This window comes from Xenopus laevis, chromosome 8L (genome assembly GCF_017654675.1).
Source record: "Xenopus laevis strain J_2021 chromosome 8L, Xenopus_laevis_v10.1, whole genome shotgun sequence".
NCBI lineage: Eukaryota > Metazoa > Chordata > Amphibia > Anura > Pipidae > Xenopus > Xenopus laevis.
The window spans coordinates 102,208,792-102,223,054 of NC_054385.1; the positions used below are offsets into that span (position 1 = coordinate 102,208,792).

At 39.2% G+C, this 14,263-nt stretch overlaps 1 protein-coding gene across 2 annotated transcripts in view; it reads right to left on the minus strand.

The window, feature by feature from the left end:
* Window positions 1-4,439: 4,439 nt before the first annotated feature.
* The window catches only part of chrm5.L (cholinergic receptor, muscarinic 5 L homeolog), a 105,791-nt gene continuing 95,967 nt past the window's right edge, over window positions 4,440-14,263 (minus strand). For both annotated transcript variants that reach the window (XM_018231162.2, XM_041573335.1), the window contains one exon: window positions 4,440-8,526. In XM_018231162.2, the coding sequence (XP_018086651.1) occupies window positions 6,891-8,468 (1,578 nt within the window). In that variant the 5' untranslated portion in view covers window positions 8,469-8,526 and the 3' untranslated portion in view covers window positions 4,440-6,890. The remainder of the gene's footprint in view (window positions 8,527-14,263) is intronic.

The following is a 14,263-nucleotide window of genomic DNA, read 5'->3' on the forward strand; positions in this document are numbered from 1 at the left end:
AAATCCATTTCTCAAAAGAGCAAACAGATTATATTTTAAATTCAATTTTGAAATCTGACATGGGGCTAGACATATTGTCAGTTTCCCAGCTGCCCCAGTCATGTGACTTGTGCCTGCACTTTAGGATGGAACTACTTTCTGGCAGGCTGTAATTTTTCCTACTTAATGTAACTGAATCCGTCTCAGTGGGACTTGGCTTTTACTATTGGGGTGTTGTTTTTAGATCTACCAGGCAGCTGTTATCTTGTGTTATGGAGCTGCTATCCCGTTACCTTCCCATTGTTCTGTTGTTAGGCTGCTTGGGGGGAGGGAGGGGGTGACTTGCAGTACAGCAGTAAAGAGTGACTTAAGTTTATCACATGACTGGGGGCAGCTGGGAAACTGACAATATGTCTAGCCCCATGTCAGAATTCAAAATTGAATATAACAAAATCTGTTTGCTCTTTTGAAAAATGGATTTCAGTGCAGAATTCTGTTGGAACAGCACTATTAACTGATGCGTTTAAAAAAAAAACCAATGTTTTCCCATGACAGTATCCTTTAAGCTTCTAGCAGGCTAGCTGGCTGATTAGAATGGTAGGGGGGGCTCTTATTACAAATTCATGGTATTAGCAGTGTAAAACTGCTAAAAAAACAAGTAATTATGAAAATGACAAGCCAGGTCTGGAAAGCGCTGATGAATTGGTGGGTCTAGTTTCCCTTTAAGTGCTAGGGTTAAATGCATAGCTCTGCATACCTATAGGAGGCAAACATTTCTTGTACAAAAAAAAAGTAATTTTGAAAAGAAGCACTCGGTTTATTTGCTGGTACTTGTCGCCTAGGATTGATCGGTCAACTGCCGGTCCAGAGGCATCTGTAGAAAATGAAAGACTGCAGGAGAAATTCAGGTGGTTGCATCTGAAAGGAATGTCACAGGGTGAGGATCCTGAAGTGGCTCCTTGAACAGTAGTTGTTATGGCAGAAGGGAAGAAATGAAAAGAAGCAGATCATTGTAACAAATAATCAGCATCAGGTACAAAGGAAAACCTTAGCAGTTCAACATCATTTATTTTATTGATATTTATTTCTATCCTTGAAGGACAAGAAACATATTTGATGAAAGCACATTGGCTGCAAAACTGTTGCTGCTGCTGCAGCGAAAATAGAAAGTGAACATACAAATATATATATTTTACAAAAAAACATAACATAATGTGACTCTATTGTCAATTTACTGTGTATAACACCGGGATGTCCTAATTGTAGTCCTTCACTTGTAGCTGAACTGAAACAGCAATAGTTAATGGGTTATTCTCCATTTGTTGTTGCGCTACCACTCCCAATCACCTTCCAAGGCTACTGTAGGATGAACATCCCTGGTGTAAAAGCTACGTGTGATACATGCTGTGTGTCGTATTGAAAGCAATGAAAGGGATTCTAGGGCTTCTAAGCTAATGGTAGTATTTGGAACCCTGATATAAAAATACCATTGGATTGCAATTTTTTTTAAAAAAAAAAAAAAAAAAAAGCTGTTTATGCTCATTATAGCATTTTTTTGTGTGATTGTGGTGGGACTTCCTGTGTTGCCCGGGCAGCAATCTGTCAGCTGTCACTGCCAGGCACATCTGTCAATACTCACTTCCTGTCCAGCAGAGGAAGTCCCACCCCTGTAACGCTACAGAGCAGAAAGCTTCAGACATGTGGTGAGCTTAGAACAAATACTACATATTTAGTATGCTGCGTAAAAAAACAGCAGGATAATATACCTCGCATCGCCAGGCATCACTGTGTAAAAAAACAACGTAAAAAAAAAAAAATGATTTTTTTTCTTAGAGTGACTTCCGCCGGAAGTAAATGTAAAATCTGGTGATAAATCTGGTGTTCACATAGCATAAAATTACACACACTTTGATAAATGTACTGTTTATTTTACACAGTTTTTCTGGCAAATTTCAGTTTACAGAGCATAATAAATATGCCCCTAATTGTATAACCCAAGGGTTTATTTGTGCTTCCATTAAGCTATAGGGGTTCATATCACTTTTTAGTGCAGAAAGAAACCCTAATCCTGCCATATGAATGTCTTACAAATATAGTCAGTTATAGAATATGCTGTGATGCCTACGCACAGTTTGTCAGTCTGAACAGTTCACTGCTCTGTGACGCTTCTTATACACCAAATTAGCTACAGCAGCAAAAAAAACAGGGCACAACATAGAAAGTAACCACAGGAGAGTCAGTGTGAGCTGATAATTATGCAGAACAACATTCTAGAAACACCCTTAAAATTACAGTTAAAATGGTTGCTTCACCAAAGTCACTAAATTGAGACTTAGGGGCAAATTCACTAACCTCCGAAAATTCGCCAACGACAGCTTAGCTCACAGCGCAACACTTCCCCAGACGTAGATTCGCCAGGACAACGCTAATTCACTAAAATCTGAAGTTGCGTCCAGGGCGCCGAACGCTGGCAAAGTTGCACTAGCGTTGCCTAATTTTTGCATACGGTGGGAAGTTAAAGTTAAATGGACGTATATGTTATAGCAAATACATTACACTACACAAGCCCAGGAAACCTTAATAAAATAACGTTGTTATATTGCCCTACACATGAGCCCAGTGTATAGTTTATGTGCCATGTGTTAGTAAATGTAGGGGGGAAGGCAGTTACCCCCATAAAAATTTACGCTCTTTTTCAGCCTATCACCCTGAAAAAGGAAAATTCACCAGTGTTTTTTGGGACTTAGAAAAATGTTCAACTATTTTTTTAGGAACTCCTATCTACTCAATTGCACTTCGTCTGGTCTGAGGTGGTGAAGGCAAGTCTGGTGCAAGAGGTAACGTCCAGCAAAATCTGCACCTTAGTGAATTTGCGTAGTTACGTCCATTCGCCAGAGTGCAAATTTGCCAGGGAGTGAAGTACCGCTAGAGTCTATTTCCTTCGCTAGCGACCATTAGTAAATTGGCGAAGTTCCGAAATTACGTCATGCTGGCTAATTTTCGCCTTATAGTAAATTTGCCCCTTAGTTTTACTTGCTAAACTCAAGTTGTTAAGCTATTAAGCTATGACTGCCAACAGCCACTGGCTGTGAGATGGAGTTTACAGCTACAAATGGACAGTTGGCAGGGCCAAGGCTCCTTTAAACCACACTAATGCAAGTGCTAAAAACAAAGTTGCATGAGCAAGCGCAATATAAAATGCATAAACAGGCAAAGATTGCAGTATACTCTGACCTTTCCTTATAGTGGGCTGTTTATCGAGAATATAACAATTTTAAGTAAAATTATATTAAATTGAGAAATCTGGTTAGTCTTAAAGGAGACATATTGGATACATTAAAAAAAACCTAATTTTGCAGGCAATTATGAGCAATACTGTATATGGTGTTGCTTTTACATGGTGCTAAAAATTATTATTATCTTTTAAAAAAAGCCCCCTTATTAGAGCTCCCTATAGATGATCACTGGTCCTTGTCCCTGTTTCAAATTAGGGGTGGGCGTGTCCTAACGGCCCCAGCCGGATGCACAGGAGGAGGGGGACAGCCAATCACAGCCCTGTAGTCACACAAGCAAAGACAGTCTTTGGTTCCCTATCAGGTCCTTAGGCAGAGATGGGGCAGACAATTACTTTCACTTAACATTCAGCACTTCCTAGATGTCACAGCTCTCCCCACATTCCCCCATTCTCTTCACCATTTAATTGTGTAGCCAGTACATGGGGATGGACATCAGGTCTCCCATTCTGGTGCACAAACAAGATTCTGAGATGATGCAAGGCTTGTCTTAATAACAGTGTCCACAAAATGGCTCCTGCCTGCTTGCTAGAATTATGAATTCCCCAGACTGAAGGAAACAAAATTCAAATAATTTATATAGTGTAATTAAAGTTCATTTTGTTTGACTAATGTGATAAAATAAGATTTGGAAAGGGTCCCCTTTAGACCAATTTAGCAGCTGATCTGCCTGTGTGTGTGCTTCCAAGTGATCCCCCCGATCGATATCAGGCCAAAAGTTGGCTTGATATTGAATGGGCAGGTTTGATTTTTCCTTCGATCGGCTACTTAAAGCAGTACTATGACCCGTCGGCAGGACCGCCATCAGAAATCGCAGGGCCCCGTACGACAACATTTCCTGGGCTGCGCCCACCGCAAGCCCCACCTACAGGTCCGCCCTCCCCACCACACAGTAAAAAAATATTGGTGGCTAGGGTTCCCACATGTTAATAAAAAATGAAAAAGATATTGGTGGTCAGGGCCCCCATAAAAAAAATTTGTGGCCAGTGCCCCCCATTAAAAAATATTGGTGGCTAGGACCCACATGAGAAAAAAAAATTGGTGGCCAGGGCCCCGCCCCCCCACATTATAAGAAAATCGGTGGACAGGGTCCCTTAAACGTCCATGCCTTCCCGAAGTAAGCAGCTCTCAGAAAGATGGGGGGCCCGGCTAATCAAGTAAGTGTGGCGTGGCCAGGGCCCCCCTTACCCTCGGGGCCCCCTACAACTCTCCCCCCTGTCCCCCCTGATGGCTGCCCTGCCCGTCGGCACCCATTCTCTTCACTGTAATACAATTGTCCGGCCCTAGAACCGAACATTCGGATTAATCCCAAATTGCCCTGCTGTTAGTGGACATATCGGGGAAAGATCCACTGGTTTGACAACATCACCAAATGAGTGATCTTATCGTGTATGGCCACCTTAAGACAAGCATCTGATAGAGGGTCAATTCCAGTCCCTTAGTCTCTTATTGTAGAGCCCTGTTTGTACTTTCTCTTTTGTATAGTTGGACTTTGCTGCTGAAGAATATAAGAGCCCTTACAATGAAATAATTCATATCTGGGAAATAAAAAAAAATTGCAAAAAAACTGAGACGTTAAAGCAATGCTGTTTTTCTATAAGAAACTTTTTTGCTGAATTTTATAATCTTTATTAAAACATTAGTGCCAGAATCTCCTAAAAACAGCAGGTGCTTAATTTTTGGAAAGGATTCACAACATGGCCCAATTCAAGAGGCAACACAACCTATTCTCAAAACAACATCTTTCCTTTGATGACACTTTGTTTATCTAATAAAAAAATTGTTTCCTTGTTACTTGAATTACGAAACAAACATGGCAGATGCCTGGTCGTCTTGCATTAAATTGCCTAGATTAAATGGTTTAATGAGTTGTTGGCTAAATCTTCTGAAATGCCTTCAGAACAAATACTTTCTCCAAAGGAACTGTAGACATAAGTAGGATTTATCTTGATTGGACGACCAGTGTGAAAATCCAATGGGGCTGGTTTAAAAGGAACAAAAATACTCCCACGTTCTGCTTAAGGGTTAGACCCATGTTTAATGTCAAGCCGAAAAAAGGTCTAAAAGGTCAAGTTTTTTCATTCCCCTAAATTCCATTACGAGTATTTTTTTTTCCAGAGGCCACATTTTTAACATATATAAAATCGAGGCAAACTATTTTTTGCTATTACGTTTGCCCTCTCTATTAAATCAGCTTTCCCATTTCACCTCTGGTTTTGTCATCACAAAGGAAAAGGGGGAAAAAAATCTCAACGTGCACTTGATGAATTCTCACAATGGACACATATGTTGTATTTAAATTTTTTGTCGCAGGCAATTTAACACAAGAAAACAATTTTCAACAAGATTTGGACAAAAAAAGAACAATTTTTTTTTCCCCCTGGTGAGTAAACGTGAAAAAGGTTGAACAGATCATCTACTGCTTCAACAATTGCTTTAACAACGAATATCCCCAGATGGTAAACTACTATGACCTTCCAATAAATGTATAAATTCATAGAAGAGAAATCATAACCCATTTGAAATAATATTTCGGTAACTGACTGTCTAAACCTTGGATACTTATGTTTCCCCCCACAATTTTTGAATGAATGAAGATTTACTTTTTCACTTCTGTTTTAAAACATTAAAATGATTTTCCATCTGTTAAAAGGTCACTTTTGGCCTAAAATGTTCAGTTTTCCAGTTAGGAATGTTGACAACTTGCTTTCTGTCCCTGTCCATATTTTTTAGAATTTTAAATGTCTCTTTATCTGTTAGATATGTATATGTCAGAAACAGAACTGTAAATTATTAATTCTGAATTGTTCCCTGACCTTCATGTTGGCAAGTTATAATTACTTGGACATCCTCTAAGCGATCATGATCTCTTCATGGCCCAGAGAAAGTAAAGGGCTGGACAATTAAACACGGAGATCAGCAAAACGATTTCACATGAAAGTTTCACTGGACAGTTACAAGCGTATCACTTCCCACTGTACAAGAAAATGGTAATGTTTCTGGGTTTTTTTTTTTCACTAGAACATCTTCATTACGTACAGCCTACTTCACATTACATTTAAACTTTTTCTCCTGATCACCACTTGGAGTTTATTTCTGAAGAGAGTTATGCACAACATCAAATATTACGAATTTATCATACCAAAAGCAGCATATCATGTATAGCACTCACGAGGACTAATCCCAATTGTCTGCACAGTAACGTGGTAACAATTTATAAGCTTTCTAACTATAAAAAGAAAGGCTGGAACTTTATTTCTGAAAAGTTCAGTTCTGGTCATGGTGTGTACTTTTCCAGATCCCTGCTCTCTGGAAAAACACTTAGAACTTTCAGCATGCAGCATCGTCTGGTTGCAAAATGAGGGCACTGTTACTAAGCATCAGTTATCCTGTTTGCAACATTAATATAGCTAATAGTTTTGGTGGGCAACGTTCCACATCTGAGAGATTACCACCCTTCATGATCTTGTACAGATGGACCCAAACACAGATAAAGATTGAGACTGACACTCCACAGTACAGCTTTAAAAAGATATTCACACTGAGCTGGATTAAAATCCCCATGCCAACACAATGTGAGGACTGTGATCATCTTTGCTACGAAGAGTTCCACCATCCTCAGGGCAACTTGTTGTGACAGGGCGGATGCTGCCCATACCAGTATAATTTTTCCTCTACATTTTTTTTCCTCCACTGGCAGAGAAGCAGCATTTTAAAAGTTTTCCTAAAGGTTTTGTTGCACAAAGCATAACAGATAGGGTTCACTGTGCTGTTGACATAGCACAACCAGTAGCCTAGATGCCACAGAGATGAGGGGATACAGTCAGAACAGAAGGTAGAAACCAGAACCATGATGTTATAAGGAGTCCAGGTAATGATAAATGCTAATAAAATGGCACTTAGTGTCTGCGCTGCTTTGCGCTCCTTGATTAAAACCATCCTCTTGCGCTTGGTGATCTGATGGTTGAGGTTGGGGTCCATGCTTCGCAGTGAGTGACCTTTGGACATGGAGGAACATGGAGTGATTTTTACTTTCCGGCAGCCGTTATTGACCTCCTGGGAGCCATCATCATTAACCACAATCCTGAACTTATAAGAGACACACTTTTGACTTTTCTGTGAGTGACCTTTGCCGGGTGTTAAAAAGAACCGCTCACTTTCATAATTACTCAGCCCTGGCTGCTCTTTTGTAAGTATCTGCTTGGTCTCTTCCTCCTTCTGAGCTTCAGCTTGGTTCTCATAGGCACCTTGGAAAACAGCTTCCTTGGTTTGCTTGTCCTCATCATCCGAGGACGGGTAGCTACTGCATGTGGTCAACTGATCTTCTTTAATCCACTCATTACAAGTATTAGGGCTCTGGGCTATTTTAAGAGTAGTAGTGGTGCTGCGACTGGAAGAGGACCATGATGCCTGGCACCTCTCCCTTTTGGTGCGTGTTTGCTGCTTGCAACTGAAACATGACTTGAGAAGAGCTCCTTGTGGTCTCATCATTTCAAAGTCAGCAACAGATTCAGAGCCTTGCAGCTCAGCCAAATCTTTGGTGCGCTTTTCTGTTTCCTTATAGATACGACAGTAAAGTATAGTCATAACAGAAACAGGAAGGTAGAAGGCAGCAATGGCAGTTCCAAAGGTAATTATCGGTTCATAAAGGAACTGGATTTGACATTCCTCTGGGGGTACTGTGCGTTCTCCTACAAAGTATTGCCAGCATAGGATAGCTGGAGCCCACAAGATGAAAGAAATAAACCAGGCCAAACCAATCATGAACCCAGCCCTCTTAGGTGTGCGTTTTGCTCTGTAGGTTAAAGGTCTTGTAATAGAGAAGTACCTATCAAAGCTAATTACTAAAAGATTCATTACAGATGCATTGCTGGCCACATAATCCAAAGCAAGCCATAAATCACAAGCAAGGCTGCCTAGGGACCAATGCCCTATCAGAATATAGGAGGTGTAGAGATTCATAGAGAAGATCCCAATGATGAGGTCAGCACAAGCTAAGCTCAAGAGATAATAATTATTCACTGTCTTTAGCTGACTGTTGACTTTAAATGAAACCATAACAAGGATGTTTCCAACAATGGTGATCAAGCTAACGATGGCACTAACTGTAGCAATGGTGATAACCTCCCACAGACTGAGAGCTTTCAGCGGGACTGTCCCATTAGAGTTGTTCAAAGATGTTGAATTTGCTTCCATATTCTTCCTTCTCTTGAGATCCTAAAAATGTGAGGGGCGATGATCAACAGCAAATGGCCTGAAATGAGAAAAAGCACAGATGAATGATTTCTGTAAAGGCTAACTGACATTTGCGATGCTATGATAAAATAGTGGTCATAAACAGATTTTATTCCGTCACATGTAGAATGACTATGCTAGACACAGGGTAGCTCCCACTTATCTTTGAGGCCGGAACTAATAATTCATGCCCTCAAATTGTACACGGTAAGCTTAGGCACTGTGGTGTGGTATTTGGGGTGAATTTTTCCTTGCTTCCTTAATACTCTTCTATATATTCATGTGTTCAAAAGTTCTTTTAGAACTACCAAAGCTTGAGTTTGTACTTGTGCCAATATATAAAATACTTTATCTGTTTCTGTAACTTATTATTTTCTTTTCCTACAGAGGTTCTGTGGTGCTCATGTAAGCATTATTCCAAGTTCCTGATACAGTACATATTGTACTTGGAACACACACTGCATTGCAGCAACATGCAGAGAACAATAATAAGTATTATTTTTTTTAACAAATTAAGAAATCATAATATTTGAACAAAGGAACATACTTTCATAAAAATATTTAGGCAATGACCAGACATGGAAAATATGAAGAACAACTATTTTTATAAAAGGGTTTTTTCACCTTTTATGGTGATTTTTATTTTCACCAGTTAACTTTTAGGGGCCGATTCACTAAGGGTCGAATATCGAGGGTTAATTAACCCTCGATATTCGACTAGGAATTAAAATCCTTCGACTTCGAATATCGAAGTCGAAGGATTTAGTGCAGATAGTTCGATCGAAGGATAATTCCTTCGATCGAACGATTAAATCCTTCGAATCGAACGATTCGAAGGATTTAAATCCAATGATCGAAGGAATATCCTTCGATCAAAAAAAGTTAGCCAAGCCTATGGGGACCTTCACTATAGGCTAACATTGACTTCGGTAGCTTTTAGATGGCGAACTAGGGGGTCGAAGTTTTTTTTAAAGAGACAGTACTTCGACTATCGAATGGTCGAATAGTCGAACGATTTTAAGTTCGAATCCTTCGATAGTCGTAGTCGAAGGTCGAAGTAGCCCATTCGATGGTCGAAGTAGCCCAAAAAAAACTTCGAAGTTTTTTAACTTCGAATCCTTCACTCGAAGTTAGTGAATCAGCCCCTATGTATGATGTAGAGAGTGATAGTACAAGACAATTTGCAATTGGTTTTCCTTTTTTATTAAATGCAATCTAATAGGGTCCAAATTACCCTTGCAGCCATGCATTTTATTCGAATAAGAGGCTGGAATATGAATAGGAGAGGACCTGAATAGAAAGATGCGTAATAAAAAGTATCAATAACAATACACTTGTAACCTCACAGAGCAGTTGATTTTTAGATGGGGTCAGTGACCCCCATTTGAAAGCTGGAAAGAGTCAAAAGAACAAGACAAATAATTTAAAAAAACTATAGAGAATAAACAATGTCGACCAATTGAAAAGTTGCTTAGAATTAGCCCTTCTATAACATACATACAACTTAACTGAAAGGTGAACCACCCCTTTAATAGAAAACACAAGGGAACAACAAAACTGCACATAACATCACCAATGTATAGTACTTTTTTTAACCAGTGTATCTTTTATTTCCCTTAGTTCAATGTCCAGATTAGCAATACTCCAAGGAGCAGAAGCCAGTACATTATGCATAATGCAATGTCATATTCAAAAGGAAGACCAGTTTAATACAAATAATAATCTATAGGGATATAGACACCATAGGCAAAACAAGTCCCAGAAGGAGGTATCCCAATTCATGGAGTTTTCAGAGTCTTCCTTAGCCTCCAGCCCTGCAACTGGGCTCAGAGAGACAGAGCTTGCCCTCATCATTTCCCAGTCTGCCACAGGTTGGTTCTTCCTTTTTTTTTTTTTATCTCTGTAGGTACCAGAGATCTTTGGAAACTTGCAGCTCCACCTTACGGCATATTCTAGCAGACAATGGACACAACACTTGCAGGCATAATTAACAACATGACTTTGATCTTACCTATTAGTACTATGACACAAGAAGAGATTAGTCACCCATGGTAGAGCAGGTTCCACCTGAAAATGCTTCCTACAGATATTAATGTTAATCGCCCTTGGGAAAAAATGCATTAACTGTGCTTCATTTAGTAGCCTGAAGTTGCCTTGTGAGCCAACTTTGAGATACTATGTGGTATGTTTTCCCACTGGTGATTAAATTCCCGTGGGGAAAATCATATTAAGAGACTATTTCTTGAGTGCCATTAGCCCACAGATCAAATAATGGATCTCCCACTTCCAGGAACTCCATGTCTACGAATCCTACAGGCACAACATGGGTACTACTAGCAGGTAAAACCTTGCTCGTTTATTGCGGATGCAACGTTTCGGGGCATGACCCCTTTCTCACATCCGAAACGTTGCATCCGCAACAAACGAGCAAGGTTATACCTGCTAGTAGTACCCATGTTGTGCCGGTGTGTTCTGTTTCCACGTTACTTTTGAGGCTGCCAAGTTCCTCTATCACCGAGCACCTGGGATTTGCGTTTGTCTGGATGGCCAGGGTGTGCGAGGGTAGTTCTTTCCTTTTACGAATCCTACAGGACATATTGATTATGATTTGAGCATTGAACAGCATGAGACAATGGGTCTTTCTCAAATACATGTCTCTCAATAGAAACTAATCCCCACCAAAGGCATTCTAGGAAGTAGCCAGGGAACAATTTCAGGCAGCCATGTTGCATCCATCAAATATACCTTAATTTCAAATTTATAATATGGATAATCAACATGGTGCCACATTTGTGTGCCCTTTTCAATGTTCCTGACATAAGAGTCTCTGCAATATAGTCGTTAGGCAGTGAGGTAGGTAAGCAGTCTGGGGTATTGTTCTCCATTATGTCATGTTTGTCACACAAGCACCAGTGATACTAACAGGCATATTTATCAGCATTAAAATTCAAAATTTTCCCACATTTTTAATCAATGAAGTTGATGAAAACGGGAATTCCTAAATTCAGATTTTGATAAATACTCCTCTAAGTAATTATGGTGCCAGTGTGAATAGTTTGGAACCAAGGACAAAAAATAAAAACTTTAATTAAATCATTTTCATGATAAAAGCAGAGTAATGTCTATTTTCTAGTATTCTGCTGTTTTCCTATCAAAAAGCATTAATAATTTGTGATCGTCCAACTGTTGAGTAGCTCAGTAAGATAAATATTCTAGTTCTATGAGAGTAAATGAGTGTAAAGTTAGGTATGGATGACATATGTAATCAAATTTTAATACAATACAAACTACATTTATGCAAAATCTTTTTTTTACCCTTGCTATTCGAAATATGCACAGTTTCCAAAGCAAATGGTTACAGAGCAAAGTTGTCATATAACACTTAGGGGCAGATTCACTAAACTGAAAGATAAAGTGGCTAACGCTAGTGACAATTTACCAGCATTGTCAGGCGCCAATTCGTTAGTGAAAGAGACCATCGCTAGCATTCGTTCGCACTCTATCGCCAGACGACTTTTCACTCTGGCGAAAGGTTGTTTCTCTGCAAATTCAGTAAAGTGCAGATTTTACTTAACTTTACCTCTTTTGCCAGAGTTGACTTCGCCACCTCAGACCAGACGAAATGCTAAAAAGAAGTGACATCTTCCTCAATCTTCTGTCAATTACATCATATCCTGTGTGCCGGAAATGCATTAAAGTTCGAACAACGCTGGTTACTATTCCTTTTTTAAAGCAGGATTGCCTGCAAAAGTCCTAACAAACTTTTTTTGGGTAACCAGTTTTCTCCAGACATTTCATAACATTCATTTTACAGTGGGCTCATGTGTAGGGCATTATATTAACTCTCTTGTCTTTATTAAGGTTTCGTGGACATTTGTAATAAAAGGTGGTAACTTCAAGCATTTGCACCAACATTTATAAAAAAAAAGACGTCCATACAACTTTAAATTACCAGCCCTATGCAAATTGACCTAAGCGCAAGATCACTAGCAAATTTTCGCTAGACACAAACGAATGCTAGTGCATCTTCGCTAAGAAATGTTTGCACTACTGAAGTAACGTAGTGAGAAGTCGTCAGCTTTCAGAGCCAAGAACGAAACTCTGCATATTAGTGAATTGGCATAGTGGTGGCGCATTTGCACCTGGCGAACTTGTGCGAGCTGTGCGAAGCTGGCGCTGGCGAAAATTTGCCCATTATTGAATCTACACCTTAGAAAGTAAAAGTTACAAAAGAAAATAATTGTATGGGTTTACCATTTCTTTATATATAAGGATACAATGAATAAGTTGTATAAATAGCAGACTGCAGGAGCAAACACCCAAGTCCCATAAAACAGCAAGGTATGCAAAAATTAATCAATACATTGTGATCTTACTATAGTTTTATAGCAATATTATTTAGACCATCAGTTGAAAATTGTGCTCCTTTGTCAAATCTATAGGCAATCCAAGGGTCCCATCTTCTACTGCAGTTCTTTTGTGTACTGGCCTCCATATTTGGTATCTCTGAGCAATTATATAACTAGGAGGTGTTTTGTTCTAGTGAAAAATTTAGTTCCCTTTAAAACCCAACACCTTAATTACTATTAGGGGCAGATAAGGGTCGAAGTGGATTTTCGAATTTAAAAACTTTGAATTTTGAACAATTTTTTGGGTACTTTGACCATCGAATAGGCCCAAATTCGACTTCGATTTGAAGTAAAAAAGTTTGACTTCGAAAATCGAAGTACTGTCTCTTTGAAAAAGTTCGACTTCGACACTTCGCCACCTTAAACCTGACGAATTGCTATGTTAGCCTATGGGGACCTCCTAGAACCCATAGCCAACATTTGGCTACGTTTTTAGAAGTAGAAGTAAAATCGCTCGATCAATCGATTAAATAGTTTGAATCGTTCAATTAGAAGGATTTCATCGTACGATCAAACGATTTTACTTCGACCGAATATGGCCAAATTCGATAAAAAAAACTTAGAATATCGAAGTAATGCAATTCGATGGCCGAATTTCGAAGTTTTTTTACACTTCAAAATTCGACCCTTGATAAATCTGCCTCCTAGTGTCTTCTAGCCACTATGTCTCCCTCAAATACTTCAAACTGTTAATCTGCACCTCCCTATACCACACCAAATAAAAGCAATACAGGCCATAGAATGCAAGTGATTACTGGGAAAACCCCAGTGCTATTTAGCCATAATCTATAATGCCCCTTCATCAGGTATATATAGACCAACTGCAACACCTTTATAAATGGTATAAATACTGGTTATTTCATATATTATGCAGTAGTTAATCACTGAGTATGACCAACTGTAATTCACCTTTGCAAGGAAGTTGCTGCTGGTATTTGCACACATTAAAAGAACAGACAGGCTTTAAACGTTATATAGTGAATAAACTACCCCTTCTTGTAAAGTATAAGGATATTATAGTTTACCGAGGAGTTCCATGACCATATAAAAACACGAGGCCGAAGACCGATGTAACTTCTAATATCCTCATATTATGCAACAGGGGGTACTTTATTATAATAGGCACGTTTCAGTGAGTCATATGACAGAAATGACATCACTAAGCTGCGATTATAACCGATGACATCACTAAGCATAGTTTATAAGCAAATAATTCACAGTATATTCATGGCTCTTGTGTATTTTATGTTAATAATGTCTGAATAAAACACAGGTGGGATTCCCATGGTCCTCTGCATTCTATGTGTTGGAATTGCTTTTATTCAATGGAATAGGTATCAGCCCTTC